Source organism: Microcebus murinus, chromosome 5 (assembly GCF_040939455.1).
Source record: "Microcebus murinus isolate Inina chromosome 5, M.murinus_Inina_mat1.0, whole genome shotgun sequence".
NCBI lineage: Eukaryota > Metazoa > Chordata > Mammalia > Primates > Cheirogaleidae > Microcebus > Microcebus murinus.
In genome coordinates, this window is record NC_134108.1 from 25,962,831 (window position 1) to 25,983,954 (window position 21,124).

Consider the following 21,124-nt stretch of genomic DNA (forward strand, 5'->3'; position numbering starts at 1 on the left):
ACGCATATGCGCGCGCGCACACACACAGCAGTTGTTGGCATGTGAAAGCAATTTTTCCCATTTTATTTTCTAACTGATGATTGCTGGTATCTATAAGGTATTCAATTTTGTATGTTTATATTAACTACCCTTCTTATTGAATTTTAATAGGCTTAAAGTTGATATACTTGGATTATTCAATTTGACAATCGTATGAAGTACAAATGATAAAATATTCTACCTTTAAAAATATTTATATTACATTTTGTTTTCTCCTATTAATAACTGGTTATAAGTTTTAGAACCATGTTGATTAACAGTAGTGATAGTGGTAATTTTCATCTTGCTGCTGCTTTTAACAGGACCTGATATATTTCAGGTAAAGAACTAACAAAATCATATTTGCATTATGGAAACCTCTCCCTGGAAGCAGCATGGAGAATCAACAGGATGATGGAAAACCTTTAGAGACCAGAGACTATTACAGTAATCCATGGCAGAGATACAAACAAGTGCTTATCTATGGCAGTGAAGGTAGAAAGAATTCAGCTGATGCCCAGCTGCATTTAGAGGATGGAGAGGGATAAAACTAGGATGACTTCCCAGGTCTCTAGTCTGGCCCCATATGCAAGCAATTGACCAGGTTAGGAATACTGGAGGAAAAGCAAAACCTCCACTCAGATCACACAGTAAAGTCAATTGGATAAATGGGGCAAGCATTGTTAGTACAAAATTAAATGCCAGCTTCAAGGGGAAGTTGCACAAGAGAGGACTAAGATTGAATACTGGAGAACATCTAACTTTTGAAAGGATGGTAAGGAAGAAACTGCTGGCAAAGGAGATGAAGACATTTAGCAAGGAGGTAAAGAAAAAGAGGTCGGTATGGTAGCATTAAAACAACAGGAGAGAAGATTTTTTTAAATCTCAAAATTACATAGCTAACCAAGAAGTTTAGTATGAGGAAAGGCTAATTGGTTTTCACGAGTTTACTGGTGAACGTTTTGGGTTTCACTTTGATTAAATGATGAAAGGAAAACAGGTACAGGGGGTTAAAAGAGAATATGCATTTTGAGAAAGTAAAAGAGACAGGTAAATCTACTAATTCTAGATGTTTGATAACAGAAGAGAAATGACATTTACTGGTAGTGAGACAGAGCAGTGGGGTCAAGTGATGGTAAGCCCCAGAGAGCTTTGAAAATGGAAAAAAGAGCTGACTGAAGATCTAAAACCAGCAGATAATTGAGGAAGCAAAGACCTGGATAAGGGAGCCAGTGAGAAAATTAGGAACGCACTGGAAGGAAGGGGAAAAGACAGAGACAGAATGAGGTGATAGAGATGGAAGAAGATGCCCATTCCTGGAAACTCTCTTTTTACAGTAAAGTAGAACATAAGGTCAAATGTTCAGATACTGATGCTAAAAAAAAAAAAAAGGTTGAGAAAAGATACTGTGCAGAATGGGCTAAAAAAAAATCAAAAAGACTTCAAAGGTAAATTGAGTAGGACCAAGAGCCCAAATGAAGTTCTTTAAAAAGGTAATTTACAGTGTGACCAGTCAGTATGTTTGCTGGGTTTTTAGAAACAATCCTCTGTAGTCTAGAGAAAGGAAAATGAAGCGGAAAGTGGATGATTCAGGAATGGGAACCCAGAGGCTGGGGCAGCAGAGACTAAGGTGTCAACGATCTGGAAGCTGTCATGGCAAGGGCTGTCTACGGAGTGCAGAGAGCAGCAGACACAGCCCAACACCATCCATCCTACGAGCACACTGAGACCCTACGGAGCTGGGCCTGGGAAATGTTCTTTGGCTGGGGGAGAAAACAAGCCCTTGTTACATCATTGCAAGCTACAAAATTACACAATTATGAAAGCATCAACAAGGAAACAGCAGAGACTAATGCCTGAGGACAATGAATGCTTCTGGCACATGTTCTTTTCAACTCTAAAGCTAGTCTGTGACAGATGCAGAAAATATCACCTGAGATAAAAGGTGAACAGGACACAGATATCCTAACTACCAGTAATGTTAGCCCTCTTCTAAAATCCAATTTTCCAAACTCCTATTGAGAATTTAAAAATATTTTTATCTACTGTCAGCCTTTAAACCTGATATTAAAGATGGTGGGAGCAGAGATTTGAACCAAAACATGAGCCGAGTTTTTAAATGTTACCTCATTTTTTTAAGTTAAAAACCCAACAAAGCCAAAGATGCTTTGAAAAATACATCTCAAGACCTAGTTTAAATCAGAACCAAATCTAAACATCTTCTATTGAAATAAAACAAAAATATATAAAACTTCTATCATATTTTAAGGAAGAGTCTTTATAGGACTACATGTTCCTAGCATAGATCAGGATGTTCAGTCATTAAAGATAATGCTTACCAAGCATTTTGTGAGTCCCAGAAGGCACACATAAAGAAAGAGACTGGAAGAGTCGTTACCATTAGCAAAGAGGGAGGAAGATTTTGAAATATGGGCATCTTTTAATATGAATGTTACACTTCAATTAAAAAGCTGTTTTTTTTAATGAAAAAGTACTGCAAAGAAACATAATAATATGGTATAACAGAGATTCTTTCAGGAGTGAGGGGACCATGGGTAATCTTTCCTCTTTCTTCTAAATGTAATTTCCCACATTTCATCATGAGAAAAAAGTTAAACTTTATTAAGCTTATAGAGGTGACATCTTGGAATAAATGGATAATGTCTACTTAAAAAGAGATTAAAGAGAGAAATAACTATACTATAAAAGGAATGTGTAAAGATATGTAAACCCGCACCCAGCTTATAAATACTAAATTAAATATCATTGAGCATTCAAAAGAGCAGAATTGATACTGAGAGGACAAAGTCAGGAGTTCTAAAGATAAATTGATACAGAAATTCTAATGATATAAATCATATTACAGGTCTAGAATCACAAATGTAAAAACAGAAAAAGAATATCCAATTTAGAAATAATAAGGATAAAAAAGAAAAGAGAAAATGCTAGAACTGTATAAATCATGATCAGAGAGAAAAAAAATCAAAGACAAAATTTTCTCAAGTAAAAAATAACTTCAGCCTGGTTAACAAGAGAGGGCGTGGAGTATGTCTCAGCAATTATCCTTAAAGAATGACCCCAGACACTTATTTGTCAAGTTTTAAACCTTTAAAGATAAGATCTTACATTCTGTCAAAAAGAAAGGTGGTATAATATAAGAATGCCTTTGGACCTCATTTTTCAGATCTCTAAGAAGGGAGAAGCTAAAAAGAAAAAGAATTATACATATAAGAACTCGTATAAATCTCTTTTATGACAGAGAATATAGCAAAACACAGAGCACTAAAGTAACGTCAGCAAGGTCCTACAGCTGCTAAGATCATAAGAGACAACAGGTTTCTGAAAGCAGATGGAAAGATACTAAGGCAAGAGAAAGATACTTTCTAAGAGAATGAAATATGAACAAAGGATAAAATCAAATTAACTGGTAGTCAATAAACTTGACATGTATTGTGAGAATCAAGAATAAGTATAATATGTTAGAAATAATTTAAACCACTAACTGCACCAACACACTCCTATTGAGAATTTAAAAATATTTTTATCTACTGTCAACCTTTAAACCTGATATTAAAGATGGTGGGAGCAGAGATTTGAACCAAAACATGAGCCGAGTTTTTAAACTGCATGATAAAATTTTAAACAACTACAAATTCTTCACAGGTTCTCCCATCAAGAGGTGGAGTCTATTTCCCACTCTTTGAATCTGGGCTGGCCTTATCACTTGTTTTGCAAAAGAAGAAATATGTGACTTCCAAATCTTGTCCTCAGGATGGCTTGAAGCTTTTGCTCTTGCCCTCTTGGAAACATATAACTGCTAAGTGAAGAAGCCTGGGCTCACTTGGAGGCACAGAGGGCAGAAGACAGCCAGCTCTACCCACCAGGCATGTGAACGAGGCCATCTAAGACCGTCTAGCCCTAGTTATGCCACCAAATGCCTGGACCCACATGAGTGAACCCAGGTTTAAAGGGTTTCTATATATAAGATGATGTCATCTGTGAACAGAGGTAATTTTACTTCTTCCTTGCCAATTTCTATGCCTTATTTCTTTTTCTGGCCTAACTGCTCTGGCTAAAACTTCCAGCATTATGTTGAATAGAAGTGGCAAAGGTATACATCCTTGTCTTATTCGTAATCTTAGAGGAAAAGCTTTCAGTCTTTGACCACTGAGTGTGATGTTTGGCTGGGGGTTTTTCATATATGGCATTTATGAGGTAATTGATTGCTTTTTATAATTCCATTTTATCTCCACTACTGGCTTATTCATTATACCTCTTTTTCTAAAACTTCTTAAAGGTTACCATAAAGTTTATAATACACACATTGAATTTATCACAATCTACCCTCAAATAATACTATATTACTCAACATGTGACAATAAGAACTTTATAACAGTATACAATTGACCCTTGAACAACATGGGTTTGAACTGTACACATCCACTTATATGTGGATTTTTTTCAATAAAAATTAAGCCAAGTGTGTTTGCCTTTCCTGCCTCTCCCTTCTACCTCCTCTGCTTCTGCCACTTGAGAAAACAAGACCAACCCCTCCTCCTCTTCCTCCTCCTCCTCAGACAGACTCAGACTGCACATGACGAGGATAAAGAACTTTATGATGATCCTCTTCTACTTAATGAACAGGAAATATATTTTCTCTTCCTTATGATTTTCCCAATAACATTTTCTTTTCTCTAGCTTACTTTATTACAGGAATATGACATATAATACATATATAAAATATGTGTTAATTGACTGTTTATGTGTTTGGTAAGGCTACTGGTCAACAGTAGGCTATTAGTAGTTAAGTCTTTGGGGATCAAAGGTTATATGTGGCTTTGCAACTCTGCTGGCACCTCTACCCTGTGTTTTTCAAGGGTCAACTATACTTCCAATTTTTCCTTTACTTCCTTATTCTATTTCTGTCATACTTTACTTCTGCATATAAACTGTCCTCTAAAGTGTCAAGCCTATATCGAACTGCCTACCAGACATCTCCATTTACATGTTTAACAGGAGATACTGCAAACATTAACTCTTTTTTTTTTTTTTTTTTTTTTGAGACAGAGTCTCGCTTTGTTGCCCAGGCTAGAGTGAGTGCCATGGCGTCAGCCTAGCTCACAGCAACCTCAAACTCCTGGGCTCAAGCAATCCTCCTGCCTCAGCCTCCCATGTAGCTGGGACTACAGGCATGCGCCACCATGCCCAGCTAATTTTTTGTATATATATTAGTTGGCCAATTAATTTCTTTCTATTTATAGTAGAGACGGGGTCTCGCTCTTGCTCAGGGTGGTTTCGAACTCCTGACCTTGAGCAATCCGCCCGCCTCGGCCTCCCAGAGTGCTAGGATTACAGGCGTGAGCCACCGCGCCCGGCCTCAAACATTAACTCTTGATTGCTCCTGTCCCAAACCTCCTCCTCTTCCCCTACACCTCAGTAAATTAAACCACTGTCCACCTTGTCTCCTAGGTCCAAATACTAGAAGCAAAACTTGATTCTTTTGCTACTTTCATAGCCCACTTTCAATCCATCACTAAATTCTAGTGTTGCTATCTTCAAAATGCTAGACTGAACCATTGAAAATTCCAGCAATCACATATAGTTCAACCTAATACATTCTGAATGATTCCATCTTTCTATCTCTAGGACTCTACGTTAAGTCACCATCTTCCTTTGCCTGGATTACTTCAAGAGGCTCCAAACTGGCATCCTAGTTTCTACTCTTACCGATGTTCTTCCATAACTACCAGAATGGTCTTTTAAAGAGAAAAATCAGATTTTAATTAATTATGTAATTACTTTTACAATTACAGTGAAAATCAAACATAGTATGGCCTACAAGGCCCTTCGCAACCTGACCCTGACCTCATTTTTATCACTCTTCCCCTCATTCTCTAGGTTTCAACCACAATGACCTTCTTCCAGTCCCTTAATCATACCAAACTTATATCATCTCAAGGACTTGACATCTACTGTTACTTCTGTGAAAAACATTCTTCCCTTAGATTTTTGGATGTTGGATCCATTTCATTAGTCAGTTTTCAGCTCAAATTTCACTTTCTCAGAGACCCTTTGACAGACCATTCAAGCAAAAGTATCCCTCCCATATCATTCTCTAACAAACTGCCCCAGTTCTAAATAGCACTTCCTACTAACTACACATGAAATCATCTTATTTATTTGCTTTTATGTTTCTGTCATAATATGCAAGCTCCATGAGAGCTGGAATCTAGTCTGTTTTGTTCGCTGTTTTTTCCCTAAGTGTCTAAGACAGTACTCAGCACTTAGTATGCACTTGACAAATATTTATTAAATGAATGTTTTCCCAAGCATCCTTTGCTTCCCTATATTTTAGAATTTGTTATACTATACTGTAATTACCTGTCCTATTCAGTTGTAGTAGATGCTCAATAAATATGACAGAATGAAAGAGTGAATCAATGAATGTTGAAAAAGCATTAAAGCCTGGCATGGTGGCTCATGCCTGTAATCCCAGAACTGTAGGAGGCTGAGGCAGGAGAACTGCTTGAGGTCAGGAGTTCAAGACCAGCCTCAGCAACATAGAAAGACCCCATCTCTACGAAGAAAAAAAAAAATTAAAAAATAGCTGGGCATAGTGGCACATGCCTATAGTCCCAGCTGCATGGCAGGGTGAGGCAGGAGGATTGCTTGAGCCCAGGAGTTCAAGGTTACAGTGAGCTATGATTGCACCACTGCACTCCAGCTAGCCTTGGTGACAGAGTGAGACCCAGTCTCTTAAAAAACAAAAAAAGCATTAAGAGAAACAGTCACTATGTAATAATATTTTTAAAAGATTAAAAATATATCAATAAAAGATGTATTTAATAATAAAAACCCTTCAACATTTCATTTATTAAATGACCTGTAATGTATAGCAAAAATTATATAAAGAAAAACTGATTAACACTGAAAAATATGAAATGCTATGAACTGAATTGTGCCTCTCTAAAAATTCTTATGTTGAATCCCTAACTCTCAATGTGACTGTATTTGGAGATAAGGCCTATAAGGAGACGGTTAAGATTAAATGAGGTCATATGGGTGGGGCCCAGATCCCATAGGATTAGTGTCCTCATAAGAAGAGAAACCAGAATTCTCTCTATCTGCCATGTAAAGACCCAGCAAGAGGGCCTTTATCTACAAGCCAGGAAGAGAGCTCTTACCAGAAACTGACTCTGTTCGACCTTGATCTGAGATTTCTAGCCTCTAGGACAGGGGTGCTCAAACTTTTTAAACAGGGGGCCAATTCAGTGTCCCTCAGACTGTTAGAGAGTGCGCACTGTGGGCCCGGGACAAGTCAGCTGCTAAGCAGGACAGGCAGCGGTGGCAAAAACACCCGGAGGGCCGGATAAATGTCCTCGATGGGCAGCATGTGGCCCTCGGGCCGTAGTTTGAGGACGACTGTTCTAGAAGTATGAGAAAATAAATTTCTGTTGCTTAAGCCACCCATTCTGTGGTATGTTGTTATGGCTAGCCTGAGTAGACTACTATAGGGAGAAACATAAAATTTAGTTAATAATTTCAATACTCAATTTTTAAAAACAGAACAATATATATTTAAAAAATTCTAATGTTGACTAATAAATCATAACTAAGGAAGAAATAAATTCTTTCCCTCAAGCACCGGCCGTGCTCCCTCCTGTCACAGGGTTTTGGCATACCCTTGTTACTTTTGCCAACTCATGATCTTCCTTCTCTCACTTCACACTGAATACCTGCTCATTTGTCAGGTCTCAGATGAGCCTCACTTCCTTATGGATTGCTTAAATAGGTCAAATACCTATCCAGATGACAAACTTTTGGGGCACAATGCACTTCTTCATAGAAGTTTCCAGAGCTGTCCATTTACATGCATTGTGAGATGGTGTGATGTAACACTGGAATAAGTGATTTATGAAGGCAGGGGCCATGTTTATCTTTGTTCCCCACTGAATCCCCTATACTTAGCACAAAGTCTGTCATATGAAAGTATTTGTGGAAAGAATAAATTAATGAGAGGGAGTACTCTTATTTCTTCCTTTTCTTTTTTCTTTTTTTTCAAGAGATGAGGTCTTACTCTGTCTAACCCAGGCTGGAGTGCAGTGGTGTGATCATAGCTCACTACAACCTTGAACTCCTGGGTCAAGCAATCCTCCTGCCTTAATCTCTTGAGTAGCTGGGACTATAGGTGCAAGCCACCACACTCAGCTAATTTTTTTATTTTTTATTTTTTTGTAGAGATGGGGTCTCACTATGTTGCCCAGGCCGGTCTTGAACTCCTCAAGCAATCCTCCTGCCTCTGCCCCCCAAAATGCTGGGACTACAGACATGAGCCACCACATCTGACAAGTACTGTAAGGTCCTCCCCAATCCCAGAATTTCGTCCCACGATGAATTAACTCAGGGGTGCATCGTACCATTGAACCCCGCTGCTTATTAGAGCTTGAAGACGCCTGCTTCCCCACTCTTACTTGCTCTCACCAGCAACTACTTCCTTAGTACAAATGGAATTTGGTTAGTTAACAGGAAGAGAAAGGTGGCAGTCGCCAGGCTACAAACAAGATATATGGCCTTGCAATAAAATCTCTTATTATTTAAGGATGTATATCATCTGATTAATAAGTCCTCTGATCACAAAGTTCCCTTTAATAAGGTGGGCCTATGTGTGGAAGACTCAGAAAACATTTGGTATTCTTCAGACCTGGGTGAGGAACTGCCATAACCAAGGAAATGGAGGAGCCACAGGTCTAGTCTGGGTCTCACAGGATACAGTTAACAGAAATATGTAAGAATGAATATTTAATGAATATTTACTTAGGATGCTTTGTTTGGTAGTACAATGTTTCAATATGCACATTATAATATTTTAAACTAAGAAAACAGGTACAATTGTTTTATTAAAAATCATCTATAATAAATGTATTTCTCAGAAAAGGAACTAGTTTATTTGAAGCACATTGTATTTACATAAAAGATAATGCCATTTCACTCATCACTATTTCGGTTTCTTCTCTTCTTACATCATTTAAAAATAATTATGCTAATATTAATGCGAACAGTATAATTTTAATGAGAATATTTCTAACTCAGAATTATGTCTTAAATTCTTAAAATGAAATCTGTGTGTTTATTTAACTTTAAGAACAGAGTAATGTAAAGTAGAATTTTCATTTTGTTTAACTTCTAAAATTATCATAAAAGCATAATTCCTTAGTCATACTCTAGAACTTCTACATATTGTGTTTCTTTGATATGTTGGTTCTTTCACAGCCTGTATTATAAAGTGCCTTATCACTCAACAGACTGTAGTGTTTCTAACCTGACTTTACAATATCTGAAACTGAAACAGCTTTCAAAAACACCCTGAAGAGGCCGGGCGCGGTGGCTCACGCCTGTAATCCTAGCACTCTGGGAGGCCGAGGCGGGCGGATTGCTCAAGGTCAGGAGTTCGAAACCAGCCTGAGCGAGACCCCGTCTCTACCATAAAAATAGAAAGAAATTAATTGGCCAACTAATATATATAATATAAAAATCAGCCGGGCATGGTGGCGCGTGCCTGTAGTCCCAGCTATTCGGGAGGCTGAGGCAGAAGGATCGCTTGAGCCCAGGAGTTTGAGGTTGCTGTGAGCTAGGCTGACGCCACGGCACTCACTCTAGCCTAGGCAAGAAAGCGAGACTCTGTCTCAAAAAAAAAAAAAAAAAAAAAAAAAAAAAAAAAAAAAAAAAAAAAAAAAAAATTCCTAAAAAACACCCTGAAGAATATGTGAAGTCCAAAATATTCACTCTCAAGTCTCAAGCGAACAATAAAAGGAAAATATAATATTTAGTAATTAAAACACTAGACATTCTCCTTTACTTTGTTCCCCACCTAATGCCTCCCATTTGGCCAGGCGCGGTGGCTCGGTGGCTCACACCTGTAATCCTAGCACTCTGGAAGGCTGCGGCAAGCGGATCGCTCAAGGTCAGGAGTTTGAAACCATCCTGAGCAAGAGCGAGACCCCGTCTCTATTAAAAATAGAAAGAAATTAATTGGCCAACTAAATATATATAGAAAAAATTAGCCGGGCATGGTGGCTCATGCCTGTAGTCCCAGGTACTCAGGAGGCTGAGGCAGCAGGATTGCCTGAGCCCAGGAGTTTGAGGTTGCTATGAGCTAGGCTGATGCTATGGCACTCTAGCCTGGGCAACAAAGTGAGACGGACAAGAAAGAAAGACAGAAAGACAGAAAGAAAGACAGAAAGAAAGACAGAAAGACAGAAAGAAAGACAGACAGAAAGACAGACAGAAAGACAGACAGAAAGACAGACAGAAAGACAGACAGACAGACAGACAGAAAGAAAGAAAGAAAGAAAGAAAGAAAGAAAGAAAGAAAGAAAGAAAGAAAGAAAGAAAGAAAGCAAGCAAGCAAGCCAGCCTCCCATTCAACATGGGACATGGAGACCAGGGTGACAGTCCTGAGTGGGAAATGACCTGCTCATGGTCTCAACTGATTAGTGGGACCGCTGAGCCAGGGACCACATGCTTCTGATTTCCACCAACCTCTGGGAACAAGCCTGCCCTACTCCAATCTTTCTCTTGTCACTCTTTCCAGCAGCAGAGGCCTAGTCAAAGCCTTCAACATGTTAGGCACAGTATCTATTGGAAAAGTTCCTTTTCCTCTCAGAGAAATCAGTCTTTTAATAGGAGAGAGGTATGCCAGGTTTCTGGATACCTCTTATTCCCTAGCAGTTCAATGCTCAAATACTCAAGTTGTACAGCAAAAGTGATCAGGTTAATTAAGTAAATGTACTTAGTTCTACCTAAAGGCAACAATTTTATTCGTACAAGCAACACATGCCACACAGTTAGCTATGAACTGTACAGGTAGAATAAAACAACATGAGGTCACACACCATTACCTGAGTAGGGCTCTGAAGACTTAAATCCAAACCACAAGTGAACTCTGTGTGATGCTCCACTGTTTCAAGAAGAGGGTCAGGCTTTGAAAAGTTCCAGAATCTGTGAAGATAAACAAAAGAAAATAAATGCTAAAACTACCCCCCCCAAAAAAAACTTATAGCAAGAAAAACTAATATGTTTGACATAGCAAAGGTTTTACCAAAACCAGCTCAACCAATTCATAAATGCAGAGCCCCACTATTGATCTACATTCAAAAATCTAAGAAGGAAAAAATATACTTCATCCTATTATATCAAAAACCAAAACAGAATTATTCATCAATCTACCCTTGTAAAAGATTACTGTATTCCCATTAGTATACTTTATAGAGTGAAAGCTTAACAAGTTTTAGTTAAAAAAAATTTTTTTATATTGTACAAGGACATTTGCGATGAGAGACACTGTGCTTTTGTAGCAATTTCTAAAAGCATTCACGGCTGTAAAATAAGAATCTTGGTTAGATGAACTCTAACATTTTGTGATTTTTAAATAGTACTTAATTTCTCAACAAATGACATGAAAAGATCTTAGGTTTAATTTACATTTCAACAGCAATTCAAATTCTTTGAAAAGTCTGTTCTCTTATGAAAATCTCTATAATTTTGAAACTACATATTTTTTTGAGGCACAGCCCTTCTTATAGATTCTACATCAATGTAATTTCTAGAGCCAAGTAAAACAGAAAATGTGTTTTACTGGGCCAATGTTATGTATTCTATTTAACCTCTATAGACTAGGAGTGACAATATTTACCAGAATATAGCTCTGATTTCTTCTGTGCAGAGAATTTGGCCCTATTTTCAATACACAAAATAGTACTTTATTTCTAAAGCTTTATTTGCTCATCATCTTTTTTATTTGACTTTAAACATACAACAAAAATGGTACATTCAGAATCATAGAGTCATACCCTAATTCAGCTTCTCTAATGATCTATACAACATGGAACACTGAAGGTTTAACAGATCCCTTTGAAAGAGAGTAAATACACAAAACCAACCGGCAGTTTGTTTAAGCTGGTGGTTTTATTTCCCCAATAAATATAGAGTTGGCCCTAATAAGTTTTGAAAAGGATTGTTGCTATGGATAATCCACTGTGTGGGTACTAGAGAGACAATGAATAAACAAGTCATTTATCAGGTTACTGCAATCTACAAAATATTTAGGGAGAGTGATTTTACTTTTGAAAATTTGCCTGTTCAAATGAGGGAGCAACCTTCTCAGAGACCTTAATAGTGGTCTCCACTATCTTTGCATATTTGTTCCTTCGGAATTAGAGACAGTGAACTGTACTGAAACCTAATTTTCTGGATCTTGATAATATTTATAAAAGCAAAAGTAAACATATAATTGTGTAATTTCATTTCTAAAACATGGTTATTCACTGATTTGCATTATCTGAAACAATAATCAAATGATTTTGCATATACCCACTATATTCCAAAAAATACTCAAAATGGTTTTTAAAATATGTATTTAATATGGCAAAAAAATGACTTAAAGTAAGTTAGAAGCTGCAATGAGACTGGTAAATAAAAATGCCTCCCATGAAGTGGTATGTGCTTGACAGGGAAGGACCTCAAGACATTAAACTTTCCAGCAGCCAAAGGAAAAAGGGAGACACCAAACTCTAGGCATCCACAACCAAATTGCTCCTGGAAAGTTTAGAAGAAAATTCTCCCTTAGACAAGAAATCCTGTGCTTATATAATGAAGAACATCCTCAACACCTCTTACGTAAACACAGAGATGTTTCACCAGCTGCTACTTATGAGTCAATGGCATCACCCTAAAGGGCGGTTTCATGAAATTGTTCCATGAGAAGGTCAATTTGATATAATTTAGGTATTTAGTTCTCTGACTTCATTTGAAATTTAAATTTTATCTCAATAGAATGAACAGGCTAAATATTCTTTAGGTAAACCATAAAAAAAATTGGTTTCTTTCAGGACTTTTTAAGAATAATAAACAGCAACAAGAATTCATTTATACCCTTCTGATAAGTTCCTGGAATAGAGTTTCTGTTGTTATTGTTGTTGTTTTGGGCCAGTTAAGGACACAAAGCTGCACTGAGATAAAGACAGGCGAGTCTTATGAAAATTAAGATGCCTAAGCCAGGCACAGTGGCATGTGTCTGTAGTCCCAGCTACTCCAGAGGCTGAGGCAGGAAGATCCTCAAGTCCAGGAATTTGAGTCCAGTATAGGCAACACAGCTAGACCACCTTCTCTTAAAAAAAAAAAAAAAAAGCCTAACATAGATACATGTGTGAAGCCATCCAACGTCAGCCTGAAAGTGTGATGAGAGGAGTTACACATTAGGGAGGACTGAGATTCTATTAAAAAATCCACCTAAATTTTCTCTAATAATGCAGCTAAATAGGCAGTTAAGGCCTCATAGAGTTCTACACCCCACAGTCACAAACATCACAATTCTAACCTGGGAAAAACTAACAAGTATTTATCGGCATTTTGCAAAAAAATAATCAAACAAAATGCAAAATGCATGCTAAAACTCTAAGGATACTCTGGTGGAGGAAGGGTTAGTCTACCAAATAGCATAAAAGCACTACTGGCAATTATACCATTTCACAGCTCTGACAGAAATTATGTAATATGAAAAGTTTATACATTTTGGTACAAAAATTATGAGAGGTTCACTTCCAGCAGAATAGCTGACTAGGTATTAGACCAACATTTTTAAACAACTAAAAATCCTAGATAAAACATAAAAACAAACAAATGACAATCACCACAAAAACTTTATAAAGTAACACCAAGGTAAAAACTAAGTGAAGACTAGAACACAGAGGAAAAAATAGAATAATGAAGACAGCTTTTGCCTTGAGAGAATTTGCTAAACGAAGAGAACCTAAGCTTGAAATTTCTTAATCTCATGGATATCAGGAGTCAAGAAAATTAAAAAAAAAATCAATATTAATATGCATAATTTAAAAATTATTTTCACTAAAATATCTTATCAAAAATATTGTTAAATACACTAAATTATATGTTAAATAAGCTGATAAAACCAAAAGCAAGTAGTATGTTGATGTAATTTATTTTTAAATTGCTAATGGCTTTTTAATAACAAAAGAAATACATGTATTTCTTTTCATATTCCCACTCTGTAATGACAACCACCAGTAACAGTTCCATGAGTATGCACCCTTCCAGAATTTTTTCTTGTACCTCTATTAAGTTCCACCAGGAAGGGGTGAATTGTGAGGAGGAGCTGACAGGAAGAAAGTGAACATTTCTCCAAGTTATCTCATGTTTGCAATTAAAGAAATGGGCAAGGTCTCTCCCTGCAAACTTCTCTTGGATTCAAGGGTCCCATAAGAGCTATATATCTGAAGGTCTTCTTGTACCTATCACACAAATAAAATGAGCTTCTTTTTACTAGAAGAAGTCAGGCTGTATTATTATGATAGATCATTAAGTGGTCAAATAAGGCACATTATTTTTAAGTAAAATGTTTGTTTTGATCCAGCATACATACTACTTGGTGCCTTTTTGTCTCTTTGCTGATTAAATCACTGACTACTTAAGCTCCCTCATGGGAAGTAAATATACTGGACAGGCCTCCAGTGATTAAAAATATTACAGAACTGTAGGGACATTTTTCATTTAAATTGTATATCACAATGCATCTTGGTTGAGTTACTTTTTGCCTTCTGACTCTATAATTCTTTAACAAAGCAAGTATGCAGTACTATATTAAATAAAATATTAAAACTACGTCAAAATTTAAGCTGAAACTACTTTCTACTTTAATACAATAAAATTTGAAATGTCTATACTAATACTTTTGAAATTTAGCCAATAAATGAATTCAGCAGGTTTAAAATATTTTAAAAAGTTCTTTCTTTTTCTTTCTTGTTCTCAACTTACAAGTTAGTCATTAATTCTTTGAGTTTTTCCTAATTATGAAAAAGGGTCAATGTTTTGGCTTTTTAATTTTATTTATTTATTTATTTATTTATGGAGCCAGAGTCTCATTTTGTTGCCTAGGCTAGAGTGAGTGCCATGGTGTCAGCCTAGCTCACAGCAACCTCAAACTCCTGGGCTTACGCAATCCTGCTGCCTCAGCCTCCTGAGTAGCTGGGACTACAGGCATGTGCCACCATGCCTGACTAATTTTTTGTATATATATTTTTAGTTGGCCAATTAATTTCTTTCTATTTTTAGTAGAGACAGGGTCTCGCTCAGGCTGGTTTCAAACTCTTGACCTCAAACAATCCTCCCACCTCGGCCTCCCAGAGTGCTAGGATTACAGGCGTGAGCCACCACGCCTGGCCTGTTTTGGCTTTTTTATGATGCTTTACATGTACATTAATTTTAGTTGTGTTTTTATAATTTTAAGCAAACTACACAATTATAATCTCCTCCATTTGCATTGCTTGGATCTAGTAGTCTCTAGAGCAATGAGCAAAAATGTCACATTTCTTTTCTCTTCATTGAATTACTCATTCATCCAACAACTTATGAGCCCTGCTATGTGGCAAGTATAGCGATAAGCACCATAAGTAAGAGAGACATGGCCTCAGCATTCCTCTGGCTCATAGTTCAGAGGGACCAGTTTTCAAAAGTTACATAAGTTTTCAAAAGTTACATAAGTTTTCAAAAACCACCAAACACAAATGAATTTACAATTGACAAGTGCACAAAAGGCAACACAGGATGATGTAAGAGGACAACCTGAGGAAGTGACACTGAGCTGCAATGTGAAGGTTGGGGGATGAGCCAGGTGGAGAGCAGAGGAGCAGCTTGCCCTTGTCAGAGGAGTCTGACAGTATGACTGAGAAGGTCCATGAGGCTGAGGCAGGGAAGGGAATAATGTTCCAGGAGGTAAGCAGAACCAGGTCACACAGGTCTTGTAGGCCATTTGGAGAATTTGGAATTTTCTCTTACAAGTTAAAAAACTACAAACAACTGATGGATTTTAAGCAGCAATTTAAATTCATATGGTCAGTTTGCCTGATTTAATATTTTTTTAATAAACTTTTTTCTTTTAGAAAAGTTTTAGATTTACAGAAAAATTGTGAAGCTAGTACAGAGGAGCCCTGCACACCTAAACAGCCAGTTTCCCTACTGTTAATATCTTAGTGTGGTCAGCTTTGCCTTTGCAGGTGTCTCTGACCACTGTGAGAAGAATAGACTCGAGGGCTCAAGAGTGGGTGTGGGGACATCAATGGTCCAAAACAAGATGACAACGTCTTGGACTTAAGGTGGTGACAGTGATGATGAAGAAAGGCTGATGGACTGGAGATTATTTACAAAGAAGAATTAACAGGACCTGGTGAATAGTGGAACAGAAGAAATAAAAAAGGATTCCTATGTTCCTGGCTTCTTTCACAGGACTTATAATACTTCCATGTATTTATTTATTTACAGATTTATCTTCCTTTAACGGCCCCTAAGCTCCTTGAATTCAGAAACAGTGTCTTATTCTTCATTTCTCTTACATGTATAAAAGTGTCTGACACAAGGACACTCAAAAAATTTACAGATACTTGTCAATGAATTAACAAATAAATATATAAGAGGTGTAATTATTCTCATTTCAGAAATGAGAATAGGCTCAAAGAAATTAAGCAATCCATAGTTATGTAGCTAATAAATGGCAGCCCCAAAGCACAGCATTCTCTTGACACCATGCCCAGTACTTTTTCTACTAAAAAATACTGCTATTCACTTTTTCTCTAGGCCTGGGCCATGCCAGGGAATTTTGAATACAGAGGGGCAGGATCTGGAATACTTCAGGCAGTTTTGATTAACATCCTGAAAGTTTAAATGGGCCTGGACCAAGTCAGGTTTCCCCCAAACTCCTCAAAGTGCATAAAAAATTCCATAAGCCAAAGCCTATGCCAGGTATCCATTAGTCAGCAGACCTACATTCAAAACCAAGACCAGAAGGAAATTGCGAGCCAATATACATCTGAACTACCAAGGCAAGGAGTTTAGAAATTTTCTTTTCTCTCTTCTACTATTTTTATATGCACTTCATCCTCTAAACTACTTTGCTGTCTCTTTCTAACTTAGGTATCACTCAACTATCAGCCCTTTCATTTTTTTTAATAAAAAAATAAAATTGTATTTTTGCTCAACAAACCTTGTGACAATAAAAATCTGTGACATCATCGGTCTTGAAGATGGGTCCATATCAACACATATATATTGATCACATTCTTTTAGTTGGATATATCACGTATATAGCACTTGTTTTCTACTTAGGCACCTCCATTTATCATTGAAAACTTGGAAAGAATCATTTTAGTAGCTGCACAAAATTTCACTGTATGTATACACCATGACTTATGGATCCACAGCTTCATTTTTACACATTTCTATAACATATTTTCGCTATACTAAAAACTTGATACTAAAAATACTTTTTTTTAATTTTAGCATATTATGGGGGTACAATTGTTAAAGTTACGTATGTTGCCCATGCCCCCTCTCCCCCTCGAGTAAGAGCTTCAAGTGTGTCCATCCCCCAAGCGTTGCACATCTTATTCATTGTGTTTGTATACCCATCCCTTTCTGTAACCACCCTGATTCCCATTCTTTTGTAGAGAATCTTCCCCGAGTAGAACACATGGAATCATAGGCCTATTGTTTTATTATCTGTATCACTTTTGAAGAGGATTAAAAAATAGAAGTTGTTGGCTAGCAAAACAATTTTGTAAAGAGCTAAATTTTTATTCAACTCAAAAATACTGAGTGCTAACCTTCATTTCTTTGTATGATTAGACTGAAGAGTTGTTTGGGTTTTCTCATTTTTGGAACTTGTAATAACAAAACTAAAATCTTAAAATAGAAAAAAACTAATTGCTAAGTGAAGAATATATGATTAATTTAAAAAAATTACTGAACAATATTCAAAGATGACTTTTAGAATACTCAATCACTAATATCCAGAAACCACATATTTACAAACTCTGAACATTAAAAATGATAAAATTCTAGACTTAAGCTTCCCTACCAAAATAAATTAATTACATTGCAATTAAAATTTTAATCAGATCAGTATTTTAGAGGGGCAGAGTCCACTTCATCACAATAAACATTAAGCCCAGGAACCACATACCATAAAGCCTAGAGTACTTTGACAAATTAAAGAAAACCTTTAGGCTGATAGAAGGCTTGCTCTGAGAGTATTTACGGCCGAAACCCACAGGGAAGCAGGATGACTTTCTGAAGATGCCACAACTCAATAAGAGGAGATGAAGGAAAAAGAGAAAAATTCCTATAGGATTTGTTTATTGCTTACGAGTATAAATCAAATAATCATGAAATATTTTTTTTGCAATATAGTTTCAAATAAATATTTGACTTAAAAAGAAATAAAATTGTAAGAACTCATGAAATAGTATTAATATCTCAGGGATAAGAGCAATCTACATGTGTACATTTGAAGTGCAATCTGTAGCACCAAAATATGGCTACCTAGGGCAAAGGAACATTTCACAGAAGTACAGATGGCTAATGCAATAGGTGAGGTTGCATTAGAATGTCACTCCACACCTAAATGTTGAAAATCATTAAACTTATAGCAGCTGTCTGTCTGTGCTTTGCTCATTTATTAGTTATATCACCATGAGATACTCAATGCCCTCATCTCTGCAGCTAAGCATTTATGAATAAACCCACTCAAGCTATCAGGTTGTGGAATATCTACACTGCCTACAATGACCTCCTTTATTTAACAACTCTTCCCTCAGCAAATGATGGCTAGAGTGATGCTGGGGTGGGTGGGGAGGAGACAGATACTGACAAAGATGGACAGAGAAAAATGGAGACAGAGCTGATCAAATAACTGTTCATTTTCTGGTGACTGGACATGAAGACTTGAGGGAAAAAGGGGGGGAAATCAGTCTGCAGGAAGAAGATGAATAATGAAGTGGGCACTCAGAGGACAGGAGTTTCAGTACCTTCATTGGGCCCTGCTGCACACTTCTGCCTTGGGTTCTGAGGGACCCCATATTCTGAGAAACATTTCCCCCTTTCTATTTCAGCCAGCTAAGGATGGTTTCTGTTTTACACACATGTGCATGTGCGACACAAGCACACCTCTCCCCCAAATGATACAGTGGAGAAAGATAAGGGACTCTGCTGAATTTTATTTAAGATGAAAACAGATGAATAATTACTGTTTTTCAATTCTCTGTATGGTCGAATCTCTAAAAATTTAATATTAGAAAATTAAGTGGTGTCACATCCTAAGTTGGGATTTCAGCACAGACTTCAAGGTTGAATTATTTATCCCTGAGTTCTTTGGGAACAGAGTAAATCTACCATCAGCTGACTGGTAGTACCCAGCTGATCTAAATAAACAAGCTTACCATGTGTGCAAACAACTACGAGGGAAAGACTCAGGTTTTCTGCTTGATTATCTTTTTCTTAAAAGCTGTAATTGCACAGATTAGAGTCAACTCATCCTACAAGGTTTATAACAAAAACAGTAGCTTCCTGCTGCACCCTGTCAATCTTTTACCTCAAAGGCAATCACTCTAAATTCTTTTAGTTGTTTCTTCTCATATTTCCAAATAATATGCTCACAAAATTCACTGGTTTTTCATTTTCAGATAATATCTTTTGACTTTCTACTACAGAAAATTAGGCAAAGCAATGTCTACATTAAAAAATACAAATATATGCAACAAAATCTATTCAGTTACCTTACTGAAACTGCCCAATAGGATTTTTAAAAAATTATAGTGCAAATTAACTGACAAAAATCCATAAATTTTCTGTTGGAACTAATCAGCACAATTCAAAGTTCAAAGCAGTGACTTACACTGCATTAAGCTAAGGCTTAACATTCCTCACTCCTTTTAGATCTATCTATTTATTCATGTGCTTGCATTAGGTTATGAATTAGACATGGATTTGGTTTGATTCCTAAAGAAAAATGTTAGAAATAAATAATTCTGAAAATGGTCTGCAGTTATAAATCACGCTATTTAAAATCAAAAGTCTTACAAGTTCCTTTCTAATTTATATATGTTGTTTCATTTTATAGTAAATTATTTTCATTTTTTACCTGGCATTTAGCCTAAAAAATTATACTTCACTTCATGAAGAGATCTTTCCAGTCTGACAACAATTAACACAAGAATTTTCTAATTTAAATAAGTCAAATAGAAAAACTCTTTGGTACATATAAAAAAAACCAATATATTAACAAACTTAGGAGTTGTTGCTTCATACATAAAAATATGCATCTTAACCCTGAGGTATATAAAAGCTCAGAAATTTATCAGTGTACTGCATATTACAACTGCTTGTAGAAAAAAATGAAAATATTCATATGTCACTATTTATTGATTGATTGTTTGAATGTAGAGACGAGGTTTCATTGCATTGCCCAGGCTGGTCTCGAACTCCTGGCTGCAAGTGATTCTCCTGCCTCAGCCTCCCAGAGTGCTGGGATTACAAGAATAAGCCACCATGTCTGACTTATCTATCACTTCAGGATACCAATATGATGGTTCGAAATTTGTTAAAAATAGTTAACAGTCTCAATCTAGTTAGTACTGACTTAAACACAATAGAACAGCAAGCTTTCTCCTTGGAAAATATTTCTCCTCCAAACAGGGCTTTCCACTTTAAATTCAGTATTTTAATGACCACTTCAAAAAAAATTTAAGTGAAAACCATATTAAAATACAATTGTTTGCAAGCTTTTATAGTCCAAGTGTGACCAAAAGTTATAATAATTTTTCACATAATTTAATTTGCATTTGTAAACATTTATTTAGCATATCCACACGCCATGTGCTAGAGACAAAACAATAAAATAAACCAGTCCTACCTTGTAATCAGGCAATGCTTTATTAACACAAAATATATTCAACACTAAAATTTCCTTCCAAGAATTACACAAATATCAGAATGCAAATATTCCCATTCTTAAAAAGGAAACCAAAGACAACTATATTGAGATGCTTTCCGAATGTCAGTAGTAAGGTCTGGTGAACCTTTGCCACAAAGCAAAAACTGTGACAGGGCTACAAAGACATTTATATTTAGGAATATCTGAAAGGCATAGAACATTAAAAAAATCTTTGATCATCCTAAGAATTCAATTGTAGTTCTTACAAATGTTAACAATTAGTATCATATCATTAGCCACATGATTTCTTGTTGTTTGATGAACAAATGT

General features: G+C 36.4%; 1 protein-coding gene across 2 annotated transcripts in view; it reads right to left on the reverse strand.

The window, feature by feature from the left end:
- The window catches only part of PEX7 (peroxisomal biogenesis factor 7), a 68,132-nt gene that overhangs the window by 5,680 nt on the left and 41,328 nt on the right, over positions 1-21,124 (reverse strand). For both annotated transcript variants that reach the window (XR_012919270.1, XM_012739432.3), the window contains exon 9: positions 10,917-11,016. Coding sequence is in view for 1 of the 2 variants with exons in the window: in XM_012739432.3 (XP_012594886.1) it covers positions 10,917-11,016 (100 nt within the window). In the remaining variant the exon portion in view is untranslated. The remainder of the gene's footprint in view (positions 1-10,916; positions 11,017-21,124) is intronic.